This window comes from Drosophila pseudoobscura, chromosome X (assembly GCF_009870125.1).
Source record: "Drosophila pseudoobscura strain MV-25-SWS-2005 chromosome X, UCI_Dpse_MV25, whole genome shotgun sequence".
Lineage (NCBI taxonomy): Eukaryota > Metazoa > Arthropoda > Insecta > Diptera > Drosophilidae > Drosophila > Drosophila pseudoobscura.
Genome location: NC_046683.1, coordinates 62,736,854 through 62,750,704, shown reverse-complemented (window position 1 = coordinate 62,750,704; position 13,851 = coordinate 62,736,854). Strand labels below are relative to the sequence as shown.

Below are 13,851 nucleotides of genomic sequence, written 5' to 3'. Positions count from 1 at the left end.
TGTTGTATTCCATACTCAAGATTCTCAACGGTTGAATAATTTTTTAAAGATAAGTCATAGACTGTGTGAGGATCGTGACGTTTTTGTAGCGACTGAGAGGTTCTTATGTAATATATTATGTTACCTTTTAATAATGGCTTTTGTAGTCTTGTTAGCTTTTGGAAATTTTATTCAATATAACAAGCTCTTCTCTACATTGCGGTCTTTATTATCTCATAATTTTTGAATGATTTTGATATGCATTTCTAGGATATATTTTTGCTATTTTCAGTCTTTTTTTCCAGTGTATTTTCCCCATTCTCTTCTTGGCAGAGAAGACGGCTGGGAACGAACACGTTCAATTTAATACAAATGCGCTTAGGTGCGGGAGGCAGGATAGCCAGGCGTTCCAGCGCCTGGGCCGGATTTATGCCAAGCGACGCTTTTAGTCTTCGTCGCCAGCAACAGCTGCTGCTGTAGCCACCCCACCACCTCCGAATGAGGCGCCTGCAACTGCAACAGCTGTGCTTACAAATGCTTTTGCATAAAGTCATTTCTGCATCTGGTCTGCATGCCATTTTTGAAATACTTCTCTGCCGAATCATCATGGTTCCTTAATATGCTTGGCTAAAAATAAATATGGGCATGAAATGGACGGAATGCACTGGAATGCCTTTCATTGTATCTCTAATCAGAGGGGCTCGCTTTCATAGAGGCGGGTTATAAAATTGTGATTTATATGCATTGAACTAAATTCTCGAGTAAACTCTTTGCATACTTCAGGGCGACTTCAGACACACACAATCACACTCGTTTAGAGAGATACAGATCTAGATGTGCAGAGGGAGTGAGCGCGACACGTTCGGTTTGGCCTCAAATTCAAAATTATGTGGGAAATGCGTATGGGAAAAGCTGCAGCTGGATATGGATTGATAAATAAATAGTGCAAACACACACTCGCACATACACACATCCAGGCGGAGATGAGACCCGCAAAGGCAGACGTGAAAATACATTTTTTCAAAAAAATAGACTGAAATTACAATTACTCAGGATAGTCCCTGGATCCCTGGATTAAGATGCGATAGAACTTATCGGTAGGTATTTGTAAAGGGAATATTTATAGCCTCTAACTAAAGATGTTTTCCCTCTGATAACGATAAAAATTTTGATTTCAGATTACCGTTGAATATTTCGTGGACTCGGGAACAAGTTTTTGTTTAGTGAAAATAACGAACCGTGAGCAGCGAAGAGTGATTTTCTCTCTCTCTCTCACACACTCTTCGTAGTACAATGTGTGCGCCCTCCGGCGGAGAGGAGCCATAATGACAGATTATCGGGTATATGTAGCAACGTTTCCTCTCGTTTTCGATTCAGTTGGATTTCCTATCCAGACCTTTTCCTCGACAGAAAGTGCAACCAATATTACAGAATGATTTTTTCCAGCTTCTTTTCAAATTGTTGTCTTTTTTTAATAAATTCTAATACTGCAAATGTATGGAAACAATTGTGTTATTCTCTACCTATATTTTTATTGACTCATGAAAGTAGCGTCTTTTTTCTTCCCAAGATAAAAAAAGCAGATCCACCACACCATATGACTTAAGCCCTTGTAGTTTTTAAGATGCCATGGCCAGGTCCTCGAAAATGGCTTTTGTTGTTTTTGGTTTTGTGGGAAGTTTTTGATGCATTTAAGTGGTGGTCAAGAACACCAAGAACACCTTTGTATCGCTGCGCTCAGATTTTTGCCAGCTTTTTTCGGCGTCTCTGTTTGTGCCAACTACCATAGTTTCGTTGCATAATATCCTTTGACAGGGTACACTTTCGCTGAGCTTCAAGAAAAAAGCTCCCTAACAAAATAACATGCAATTTTTTTTTGCTCTACTTGGGAGCACATGTGTAAAAAAACAATTTGTGCGGGATTGCGGTCGGAGAAAAACCCGACACCAGGTCCCGAGGCAGAAAGGATAACAGCTTTGGTGGCGGCTTCCAAATTGTTGCTGGAACTTGGAAGGTAGCCAAGGAATAAAGACTACCGCTGCTTTTCCTGTTCATGCTGTTCCTGCAGCTCCTGTTGCTGCATTGGCCACAATTGCAAGCCGCTTGCGGCAAGGACATGGCTAGGAAATCGCGTGCATGTTTATCATTTTAATGATGGGGCGCTGGGGAATAGAATCCTGCGTGCACAGAGTCCTTTTATCATTTAATGAGCTGTAATCGCTCTTAATTACCCCAAACAGTGAGTTCTCAGGGCATATATGTATGTACATATGTACTTATACAAATATGAATGTATGGGCCGCTTCACTTCCTCTTTTGCTGTGCTACGTGCATCTATAATGGTTTTATCTGTGTGTCTGCTCTTCTTTTTGCTTTCGTCAAAGGATATTTATGCATGTGCATTCTACGTTTCGTGCTTGGCATAACAAAAACCAAATTTGTCCTCCTACTAAACTCTAAACGAATTTGCTTTCCTTACAATCAAGGTGTTAGCTTTCTGAAACGTTCTGGCCCCCTTTACGGCCCAGGCTCTCTGTAAAGCTTGCAATAGAATTATGCTAATCGATACTTCGACATTTGAAATTGGTTATCAAAAACACATGAAGTTAACAAATTCCCTGCGGGTAGCCTGGTGCACACTTTGGCCTCGTCATCTGTGAAATGGATTTTTCCCAATGTAATTATCGAATGTAAGCTTTTCTTCTGAGTTCACAGCACTCTAAATCGTTAAACGATTTTCCTACAGCAAAGTCTGTCTGAGAAAGTTTCGAAAAAAGTTTATGGTATTGTCCAAGGCCTGGGACCAGGGACTCCATTTTACGTTTTGCACATTGAGGTACTGAAAGATATTATAGAAAAGCAAATGGAGTTGAATTTGTATGTTGCTCCCCCCATTTCAGTGGAGGCTTGAATAGCAACGTCCTAGCCCGCCGATATGAGTAAAATATTGGACGACTCTGACGAGATGATTTTCACAATAATTATCCGGCATTAGGTGCAGAGGCTATCCGCTATCCCCACCAATTAAACGTTCCCTTTCTGGAGAGCCACCAGTCCCCTATATACATATAAGGCATTTAACTTTGGAATAACTTTTTTCATTGGAGGAGTGGTGATGGAAGAATGGAAGCTTAAGTCGGGAGGATGGTGGCAGACACATCTCCATATTTGTGTGCATTCGCCAATCTAAGCTGCTGGTAAATAATTAATTAATTATCGCTTGTGATTGTAATCCGCTTTTAGCGACGGCTACGACTAGGGACTCTGTATGATGGCGAATCCTTTTGCTATTTGCACAATAGCTCGAAGTTTTAGTTAAACATAGCGGCAAATGGCATGGCCCCCGGCTGCAAAATCCCCTAACTACCCTCATCCCGAGACTAAGAACACACCTTTACGTGGCTCTCTCCCTGCCTGCCCTCGAGACTGGCTTCTGGGAAACTGAGTGCAAACATTTACAATTTCAAATTTAGACTATTGTTGACCTAAGCCAACTGTATATGACGGTATACCCTTAAAAATAACCAGCTAGGGAGTCGTGTGGCTCTTATGGATTATGATGGGCATAAGGTCTAAAAATAGGCAATGACAAGGCTGCTTAAGATAGTCCCCTAGCTATAGTAATATATTTTTTCATATCTCCAATTAAATATCCCTATAATACTTTTACACCCCCAATTGTTCGTTTTCAATTTGCTTAGAACTTTTCATGTTTATGTGGCGCTTTCTGCGCAGATTCGGAAACAGCATCTAGAATCCTGGTGCCGTAAGCAGTTCTCGGTGCCTCACGTTTCACAGGATGCCATTTGAATACCATTCAAATTGCTATAATTCCTGCAGCTCCAGACCAAACAAATTTTAAACTCTGTGATCCCTTCATTGCTTGCCCAAAAACATTTTTATACCATTCACATGGAAGAATTTCCGTAAGGATTTTTGCAATAGAATTTGACGGACAATGTATTATTGCCAATATCCCTGCCACGCATCTTTCAAAGATCGACAAGTGAACTAACGAGGGGGAACGTTGGGAGTCGCTGCCAGGGCCACGACTAATTTATACCCGATGACACTATAGTTATAGAACAAACTGACTCAAAAAATCATGTGCCTGGCGATTGTAGATTGTTAAGCTGTACAACTCATATCTTCTAACAAGAAGGCGAAGTGGATCGGAAGTATATCGAACGTAAAGCGAACCCAACTTTTAGCCAGGCTATTGAATATTCTTTTTGTATAGTAAAACTACGAGATGTTATCTGAGATGAGTGACTGAGTAAAAATGAAACCAATTGAGCAACTTAGCAACTGATCTTATTCACTAGCACTTGATCCCATCACCAGCACACATTTGGCCGCACTGGGAGTTGATGGCATTTGCAAAGATGTCGGGATCGACTTCGGGTTCTTTGGGTACAGGGATGATATCGCTGAGCAAGGTTTCCAGTTCTTTGAATTCCGGCCTTTGCAATGACGGATCAGCTTCCATTAAGGTATCGCGAATCCCCATAGAAAGAGATAACAGTTCTTTCTCTCCAATTTTGGGTAGATATCGAAGCCCTCGATCAGCATTGGTCCCCTCTTGTGGAAAATCGATACTTGGCTCACGCCAATCGCCTAGAATATCTGCCATTCTACAAGTCAACAATACCAGCTTTGCAGGAACCGTGCTTAGAACCTTATTTTGGGCTGTATGCACGGCTACGGCACTTTCGAGGGCCTTCTGGTATTCCACTAACTTGCAACGACTATCGCAATTATCTATTCCAAAGATCTTTGACGGGGCAAGCAAAACTTTTGACGTAGTGATATTTAGTAATCATCCACTTGGTATCTGATGTCCAACTCACCGAGAAAGAGCACAGGTAACATCTGCTTCATATTGTAAAATGTGTAGATTTTTGATTTGCAGTCACTTAAACAGTATTGTCGATTAGTCAAGCCCTTTGTATTCATATAACATCCGTGGATAAATGATTCAGTTTCGATGGTGTTCCCGTATATAAAACGTTGTCAAGATGTCTAGATACGAACATTGGAAATGGTCATTAATCTGAAGTCCACTGTTCCACAACTCTATGTGGGGAACATTTCTGAACAGGGAAAAAGACTATCCAAGTCTCGAATCATGCAATGGGTACCACCGTTGACTCCAAGAGTAACTCCACTTTCGGTTCTTACTCCGAGCATTACTGCGAGAATCAAAGTGGTAATACGCTAAAGATGCGAGGAAGGCTGTCTAAGACTGCTCTCCTTTACTTGGCCTTATGATTATCAAAACTGGAATTGGCTTGCCAAGGCAATAGAATCAATTATGCATTAGCCTAAATCGACACATAAGAGAATGTATGTATCTATGTATATGAACGACGAACCATTTTGGGAATACACACGGACGAAGGCCTGAACGGATGACTGGATCCCTTGTGTGCCGACTGTGTGCTGTCTGGGATCTGGGCTGTCAAGTGAATTCAATTGAATACCAAGTGGTCTATGGAATTAGTTGTAATTGATTCATGAAATGTAATGTATTTCATGGCTTTTTGTCGCCAACTCTATTCTTGCCCAACCTGAAGCTGGAGGATACTACGTGCAAGTTTAGCAAATTGCACTTAATCGTGATTTCAGCAGAGGTATTTCAAAGTCTCTACTGCTCAGATTAATCAGATTTAACACTTTAGCTCTGATTCAATTTGAGACAAGAGTATGTCTTCAGAGCTCTGGCTTGTAATCAATTTTTCATGGAAATCTGACACAATTTTCAACAGGTCCCCACAATTTCTTGTGGGGAGATGTACAAGTGAAAGGAAAATCATTCCTCATCAGCATCTCTTCTGTTTTATTCTGACATATTTACGAGTATTCAAATCCTCCTCCATTTGCCGTTGTTTCAAGTGCTGCTCCTGCTCCTGCTGGAAAATAATTCAGGAGCTGCACTCTAACGGCTCCTGCATGATGCACTCGGTACTCATCTTTGACCTGCACCTTCACCATATATACACAGACCTGAGCGCCGCCGATGATGTTAAAAGTTCGTTCTTTGCAAATAAGCATTAAAAGGAGGAGACAGAGCTCCATTTTCCGTTTTCACTCCTGTTGTAGTTCTTGCCTCATTGCTAATTCCACGAAATCGAAGAATCATCAAACCCTAATGCCTCCCAATCGGGAGCAGTGTGGGTAGCTCTCTTGCATTTTGTTAGCATATTTTCAAGTTTTTCACGGCGCTCCAAAGCCACTTGGGTGTCACTTTGGTGGCACCATCATCACTACTAGTAGATGCAGAGCAGTGCAGAGCATGGGGTATGGCTGAGAAGCTGTTTGGGGTTCCAATTTATTTATAAGGCTGTTGTGTTCATGAATATTTCGGTGCCTGGCTGCTGATGTTGGCTGAATGCCTCTCCAGCACCCTTCCTTACCTTCTACTTTCCCTTAATTTCCGTTCGCTTTGTACGTTTTGTTTGATTTTGTTTTCGGTGTGATTCGTATAGCTGGGCGTATCGGAAACGAGTTTTACTACACAATTGTGCACTATAGATTGGTATCTCAGTAAATTAACGTGAGAGGCCCCTCCAGGAGAGGGTCCAATCTATTGTGCGAAATAAATTATGAAATTGAAACGCTACACATTTTTGATATATGCCCATGCCCCGCATGGCGTTTTATGCGCATACATAGCCTGAAGCGCGAAGACTGAAAATAGCTCGAAAGTATTTAATTTTAATATTGGGTCGTTTTTTTTGTTGGGTTTTTGTGCACTCTTCTCCAGTTAAGCAATTTGGGGCGCGTTTTACGTAAATAGATAGTATGCCGCTGGAGAAAGGAGTCGCAGTCGTAATTTTGGCAGAACCAGAGAAGGAGCCAGAGCCGGGGCTGGTCAGGAAATGGACTCATATGCAGTGGAAGGCCTCCTCGGTTGCCTGCCCAATTTTGAGCCCAGCATGAACGTGTTTTTCTTGGGCAATATTTGGGAAGTTTTAATGCAAGAGCGTCCACAACCTATAAATAATTTAAAACAGGAGAGACGTGCAAAAAGTGACCCAACAAAGTCCAGTACGCGAGATTGAGCTTATAAAAAGAGCAAGCCCGGAACTCAGGACTGGCAGTGGAGAAGTCGGAATATTCAGCAGCCAGAGAGCGCGAGATGTTGTAGTGAAGCATGCAAAAGTCCCATTAAGACTAATAGGCCCGAAAGGACCGAAGGCAAGAGACAGCTTCGGGGCATAGTCAGTGTCAGCGGCAGTTCTCGGTAAGGGGGGTAGGCAGATAGGAGGAAGTCTGCAACATCACCCCGCCTTTGTACAGTCACGAGACGCGGGTGTTGGCCCAAAAAAGTATGCTGCAATTTTTGGGCTTTCACTCTAAGCATTTCCGGCCGTAATTTTTTTCCGATGGTTCATACCATGGTGTGCCACCAGCAACTTGCACTTCTTAATTCGCTTATCCTAATTCTTGTTATACTGAGCTTGAGCCTGAAACTGATTCAAAGTCTAAGTGTCCTCAGCCTCTTATGCGAAACCTGCATTCAGCATGTACTTCAACTGATACGTCCAATTCTAAGTGATTTCCTTCAGAGGAATTTTATTTATGCGTTCTTGTTTTTCTCGTCGCATTCCTCGGAGTCTTCTTCGAGTTGGCAGACAAAGATTAGACACATGCGCAGAAACCAAGGCTCCACAACATGTCATGGGCCGCCATACCTGGACAATGACACTACCGGCCACTGATAAAGAGACACTCGCTGTCATTTGACACATCATGATCAAACGAGTAGTCATAGTATTGTAGAAAAAAGGAGCCACAATGAACGGTATCCCCCCACCTGATATTGCTTGTTGAATAAATTTCTGTGATAATATTTGTATGCACTTTTCATTCTTGTCATTTCCAGCCGTCCTGGTTGCGGCTTGTTCTCGTAGTTCTTGCTGTTGATTTTGATCAGGGATACTAATGTGACATATGCGCAATCAGGCTGGGAACCCATAGGAATATTGTTTTTGTTTCCGGCTACTTTACGATGGCAGCAGAAATAAAACATTCTATTACATACGGTATTTTCGTCACTAAAGGCCAATGAAACTGCAGACATTTCCGCACGACACAAGTCCATTATGAAATATGTTTCGAGTATATACTCGTATCCAACACATCGTATGCTATACATAGCTCCAACGTTCGCTGATTATACCCGGTACTAGAGGAGTTTAGTGATATACATATATATATTTAACACTCAGAAGAAAGCGTTTGCGAACCATAAAGTTTATATATTCCAGATCAGCATCAATCGCAGATTTGATAACGCCATGCCTGTTAGTCCGTCCTTCCGTCTTAGTGAGACGTCTATCCAGACTTTAAGGCGTCTATATAGACTTCCAGACGTCTATCCAGACCTCTGCAATATCATATTATTGCAAAATTTCGCCTCACCCCCTTCTGCCACCATCCGACCACCCAAAAGTCGAAAATCTGTGTCATCCACAGTTTTGAAGATGCAGAGAACCGAAAATCATAGAGAATGCTGGAGATTGATATAAGCTTAAGTATATACTGACCGAGTACCGGGCCGCTCGTGCTTAATATATTTCAAGCGTTCAAAGAGCTCCTAAAGTTGTGACTATTTAACAAATATTAAAGCATTTCCCAGCCACACGCAAGATAAAGCGTAATTTATCTGACTGCTAACGATCTCCTATTTCTGTTTGTTACTTTTTGGCCACCTTTACACCCTACCTTTCACTACTTTTTAGCGGCGTACATACGTATTTATTGTTCGTATATGTCTATTTGTATGCATGCCAAACCGGAAATAAGGAAGCTAACGGAAACTGTGTGCCTTGCTCTCTTCCTCGCCAAATTTTCGCTTTCATTTTGGTGCTGTGCTTTTGAGAGCAATAACTCTCACTCTCTACATCTCTCTCGCTTTCGCTCTGCCTCGTCGCACGCTACGTAAACGCAATGAAAAATTATTTACATTTCGAGGGAGAACGAGAATACGAGGAGATGGGTGGAGGGATTCGTAAGTTTAGACGCATTTTGTCTTTTGCAATCCTTTCCCAGCCACTTTTCATTTTTCCATGTGACGTTCGCTTTCCTCTGTTTTTCTTCTACATCTATCGGCCTCTACTTTTCGTTCCTTTTCTTCAGTGGCTTTGAGCCCTGTTATTTTTATGAAGAAAACGAGAAAGAGACATCGACAACAAGGAAAATAAAGTCGTGAAAAGTGAAAGCAAAGAAGAAATGGGAAGGAAACTGTAGCAGTAGCTGTGGATGGGGAGCGTACAAAGGTAATAAAAAAAGTGCCCGACCTTTTTCGACTGACATTTTTCGGTTAAGAAGCAGAGAGTAGCAGACCTTGTTCTTCATTAGCGAATTTTCTGGAAACTCTCACTCTGCCTGACATTTGCTGTCATTTCGTGAATGTGTGTGTGAGCGTGTGTGCATGTGTGTGAGAGACGTTGTTTATAGCTGAACAAACCATGTGAGCCATTCTCGTCACTTTCAACATGCTATCCTGTGCGATTATACCTAGAACGTCTTACTTTACGCACTCCTTGTCTCCTTCCCGGCTTCTGTTTGTCATTATGCTTGTTTGTGTCCGCTTACTTCGCCCGAAACAGGAGTACTACTACAGGGAGGAGCATTCGAACCATGTGCCATTTGTTTTCCGATTCAAATGTTGAGGCATTGTCCTATCTCCGTTTTCCATTGGTGGAAGATCAGTAGAAATATGAAATGAACAGGAAGAATGGTTGCGGATGGAAAAGAGTAGAAGGAAGATAGGATAAAGAATAAGAATAAGGGGAAGAAGCAGAATGGTGTCATATGGGATACATTTTGGAATAGAGTTGAATTTAACTTTGAGATGATTACGTGGCCGTGAAAAAGAAAAATATTCAAATCAGCTATGACTTTCTCCTCCTTCCCTTTATGTTTCTGCCAAAGTGTTGGATAATATAGTTATTCGCCTTACGATGTTCAGGTTGGGCTTCAAGGACCAGCCTTACTCCCATTCTAAAATATTTCCAGCCGCTCTCCAAACTTCCTGTGTCCTGTGTACATACATATATGAAAGATGTGTCATAAAAAGTTCCTCAAAATTCAATTAACATAATATATTAACATATATAACAAAAAAACAGATAGGAAAAAAGTGTTCATTGGTTTGGATTTTATGTGAAAATTATTATAAAATATTACAGGCTATCTCTGTAAAATCCAGGTAGAAGTTTAAAAACCTACTGACTTCTGAGGTTATTTCTCAAAAGGTTCCGCAATTCCATTTCTTCCATTCGTAAAGTTCAAATTTTACCCACACACAAATGATCACATATATTACCGGCAGAGAAACTCTCGCTCTCAGACATTCCTAAAGACAGAGACAGAGAGAAAAAGCGCTTTTCGTTTTTAACCTCTTGTTTTTGATTTTTTCATATTCCGTTTTGTTCGCTAAATTCTCGCTCGCTGCTGCCTCAGTGATTTCCACCCACAATGGCACCCTCTTTCCCACATCACTTCTACCCTCAAGCGACGTCTTCGTGTCTCGTGTTTTTGGCAATTGTTCCATAACGATTGTTTGCTGCACTTTTGCCTACCACTTTGATTCGCTTGGGCCTTTTTCCAAGCCAAGGCGAAGGAAACCGTTTAAGCACACTTTTCGACTGCGGCGCAGGCGTCAAAAGGAACAGGACTAAAAGATGACTCTTTATAAAGTTTAGGGTTTCAATTCAAGTTCGTCTCAGATCCAGACCAAAACCTTCTTCAAACTCCCTCGAATGGCTATGAAACTGACTCCCAAAAGTAAGCCCAGAGTCTTCTGCGTGTATTTTGGGGCAGGTTAGTGTTCGCTTTAGCCAGCCATTAAAGTGGATAAATGGTTGGCATGCTGCATACCCTTACCTTTGCCTATTCCCAGACTCACTGCCACTCGGAAAGCCCCTTCCCTTGCATTCTTTGTATAGCTATCTCACTCTCGAACAGATGTTGTGTGACGATTCTGACTCTGGAACCGAAGTCGTGCTTTGGCCTGTTCCGAATCCCATTTTGTTCCGCAGCCGTCTGTTTGAAACCGCTGCCACGGCATCCTGCCGCCTCAGTTGTGCGGCAGCAGTTGCTTTGTACACATTACTCGGGGCTCATCCTGCGCGTATTTCTGTTCTTCGACTCCTGCGGATCATTGTTGTCGTTGTCGCCGTTACGTTCACATTGCGTTCAACCTGTGACCTTTGTTTTCCATCCAGAAAGAAGCAAGCAAGTGTCAATGCTATGAGAAGAGCTTTCGACACCTTATCAGTTCCCCGGTACATATCTATGATTTGAATGAAACACCTTCGAAAATAGACAAAAACATATTTTTAATATAAAAAACCCAGAAAATGTAATGACAAACATCATGTAAAATAAAATTTAATGATAATATTTTTAACTATATCGCCAGACTTTTTTTTGGATTTTAGTTTTGCAATTACACCTAGAAGTACATAAAGTTTTGGGTAAACTGAATAGTGGTTTTATTTTATTTAAAAAACCTCAAAAAATTGTTGTGGACTTGTTTGAAGTTCAGACTTTCTTTGCCGCAAATTATTAAATTAAGTTCCCCATTAAATCTGTTACAAGTACTGGAAATTTACATAGAAAACCACTTAAGTTACCATTTGCTTTGTGTTGAAGATGGTTTATAATTGAAATTGCTCAATTAAGACATGAACAAATCACGAAAACTATCCGAATGCTCCGTCGCCTTCTATCTTACCCTTCACCTGTTACTCATACGCACTGTGGATCCTGACTGTTGTCGCGTGGATTAATGTGTAGAGTTCGAGGAATATACATACATGTACAAAAAAATATACATCACTAGGTAACAAGTTGATTTCATTTTAAGCATTGACTTCCTCCTCCGCCTCCTCTTTTGGCTCGTGTTGACCTTATTTCAGCGCATTTTTTTTAAGTTGGCCGCCAACGGACTTTGGTTCCCCAGTATCCCTGTAATTTTTTTTACTCTCTTTGTCCTTAGTTTTCTTCTCCTTGGCCCTGTATCTGTGCGTGTGTGACCAGCTGTGGATTTGTTGTTGACACCCACAGCGCATTCACACAGAGATACTTCTTAGGGTTTGCTTGCAGCAACAGCAGCCGACTACTTGTTATGAATACTCTTTAAAGGAATGGGGGTACAAAAGTTCAGACTACTAATTCTAGTACTTGGAAGGGAATTAAAGGTTGGAGAGCGGAGCATGGGAGAGAGAAACTCCACAAAAATAAATGGTTGAACGCTCTCTGACTGGAATATTCATCTAGCTAAGATTGGTAACTTTCCGGGAGTTAAAATCAAATGTCGATTTTGTTTTCAGGAGTGTTTTAAAAAATCCGGTGCTGAGCTAATTTTTCATTGCACATACCTCGCGATACGCGATACAGTCCCGACGACGGGAAAACTTTAAGTAATCCTGTATGTCTTCGTCTTAGGCGATAATCACTGAAAACATTTTGGCCAGTAAGTCGGTTGCATAAGATTTAAGTCAAATTTTGTAGATTTTTTGCCCAGGGCAGTATTTGTTCTTCTCTGTTTTCTCTCTTGCATTCTTTTTATTTATGTGGCTTGCTCAGTTTTGTGTAGTTTGCTCTTGCATTTGCAATGAGGGCAACCGCACTCTATCATACTCTCTACCTCACATACATATGCAAATAATCTGACGCAAATGTAGCCAGAAACAACAGCTGTAAGAAAAGAAGGAAGATAAGAAGTGACAAGTGCAGGCATAATCCGAAACGTAACTGCCATTTCATTCGATACCTCCTACCGATGCTCCCTCTAGCCCAAAAGAACGAGACCCCCAAATGTATACAGCATATTTGGGCACCTACAAGGAATCTACAACAGATGTTCAAATATTCTTAATATGAGCCACTCTCTCTCTGTAGCGTTCTTTGCAGCATCTACAGCTCCTGCTGCTGCCCCATATATTTCCCTGGCTGTCGCCTAAGGCCTGGTTACCTTACAATCGACACCTCTAGCAGCCTACTAAGGACGGGATAACACTGTTTTGTGCTGTCTGCTCTGAGAATATAGGCTTTTTCCCACAACGCTTGGCAACGTTTCTGTTTGCCCCGTAAGGACTCATCATCTGCTCGACTTCCAGCTTTGTTTGCCTGTGGCTGCGCCTGACTTTTTGTCAGGGTCTCCTCTTTTTCTTTCTGTACAATCCCTACACATTTCAGTGTCCTTTTTCACCAAAGGCCCTGCCCCTGGTCCGACTGGCGGCATTTCACTTTCAACACTCCTGGGATATGAGGGACTATAAGAGAAGAGGAAAAATGGAAAGAAATTGTTGAGCAATTTCGCACACGTTAAAAAAGCCGTATAGGAGATTTTTAAATGAAAATGTATTGCGCTGCTACTGCTAATTGCAAAATTTGTGGTTTCTGCTCGGTTTACAATGTTTTTAATTCGTGCATTTCAACGACAATTGAAATAATTCACTCATGTTTTTGCGAAAGCATACATTATTCTTTCTCTTTTTTCTTGGCATTTTTTTTTCTCTTGAGAACAATTCGGACAGCAATCACACCCCACACACCCGCTTCCTCTGCACAAGTTTCCACAAACTACGTCAAAAAAATGAAAGCCTTTTCCATGTCAGTGGCTCATTTACCCCGCTTTCAGAACATAACTTTTGCTCTATTACCTCCGTAGCTCCGTAGCTGGAGTCGCAGCTTCCTACTTTGCCACAAGAAACTGGAGAGCCCCAACCACAGGAATCAAATGTCACATTCAAATTCAGTTTCAGTTTGCCTTGTGACGGAAAAGCAAACAAAAAGTGCAAAAATGGATGCTATGTGTGGATGGAAGATAGTGTGTGTGCGTCATTTTATTTC

The 13,851-nt window shown here is 41.5% G+C and overlaps 1 protein-coding gene across 1 annotated transcript; it reads right to left on the bottom strand.

Annotated features, from left to right (window-relative positions):
- Positions 1-4,162: 4,162 nt before the first annotated feature.
- LOC26533750 (uncharacterized) lies at positions 4,163-4,934 on the bottom strand. The gene is made up of 2 exons (XM_015188477.2): positions 4,830-4,934; positions 4,163-4,773 (listed from the first exon to the last, which is right to left on the bottom strand). The coding sequence occupies exons 1-2, from the start codon at positions 4,858-4,860 to the stop codon at positions 4,301-4,303; spliced, it is 504 nt and encodes a 167-aa protein (XP_015043963.1). The 5' UTR covers positions 4,861-4,934; the 3' UTR covers positions 4,163-4,300.
- Between the last annotated feature and the right edge of the window lie 8,917 nt (positions 4,935-13,851).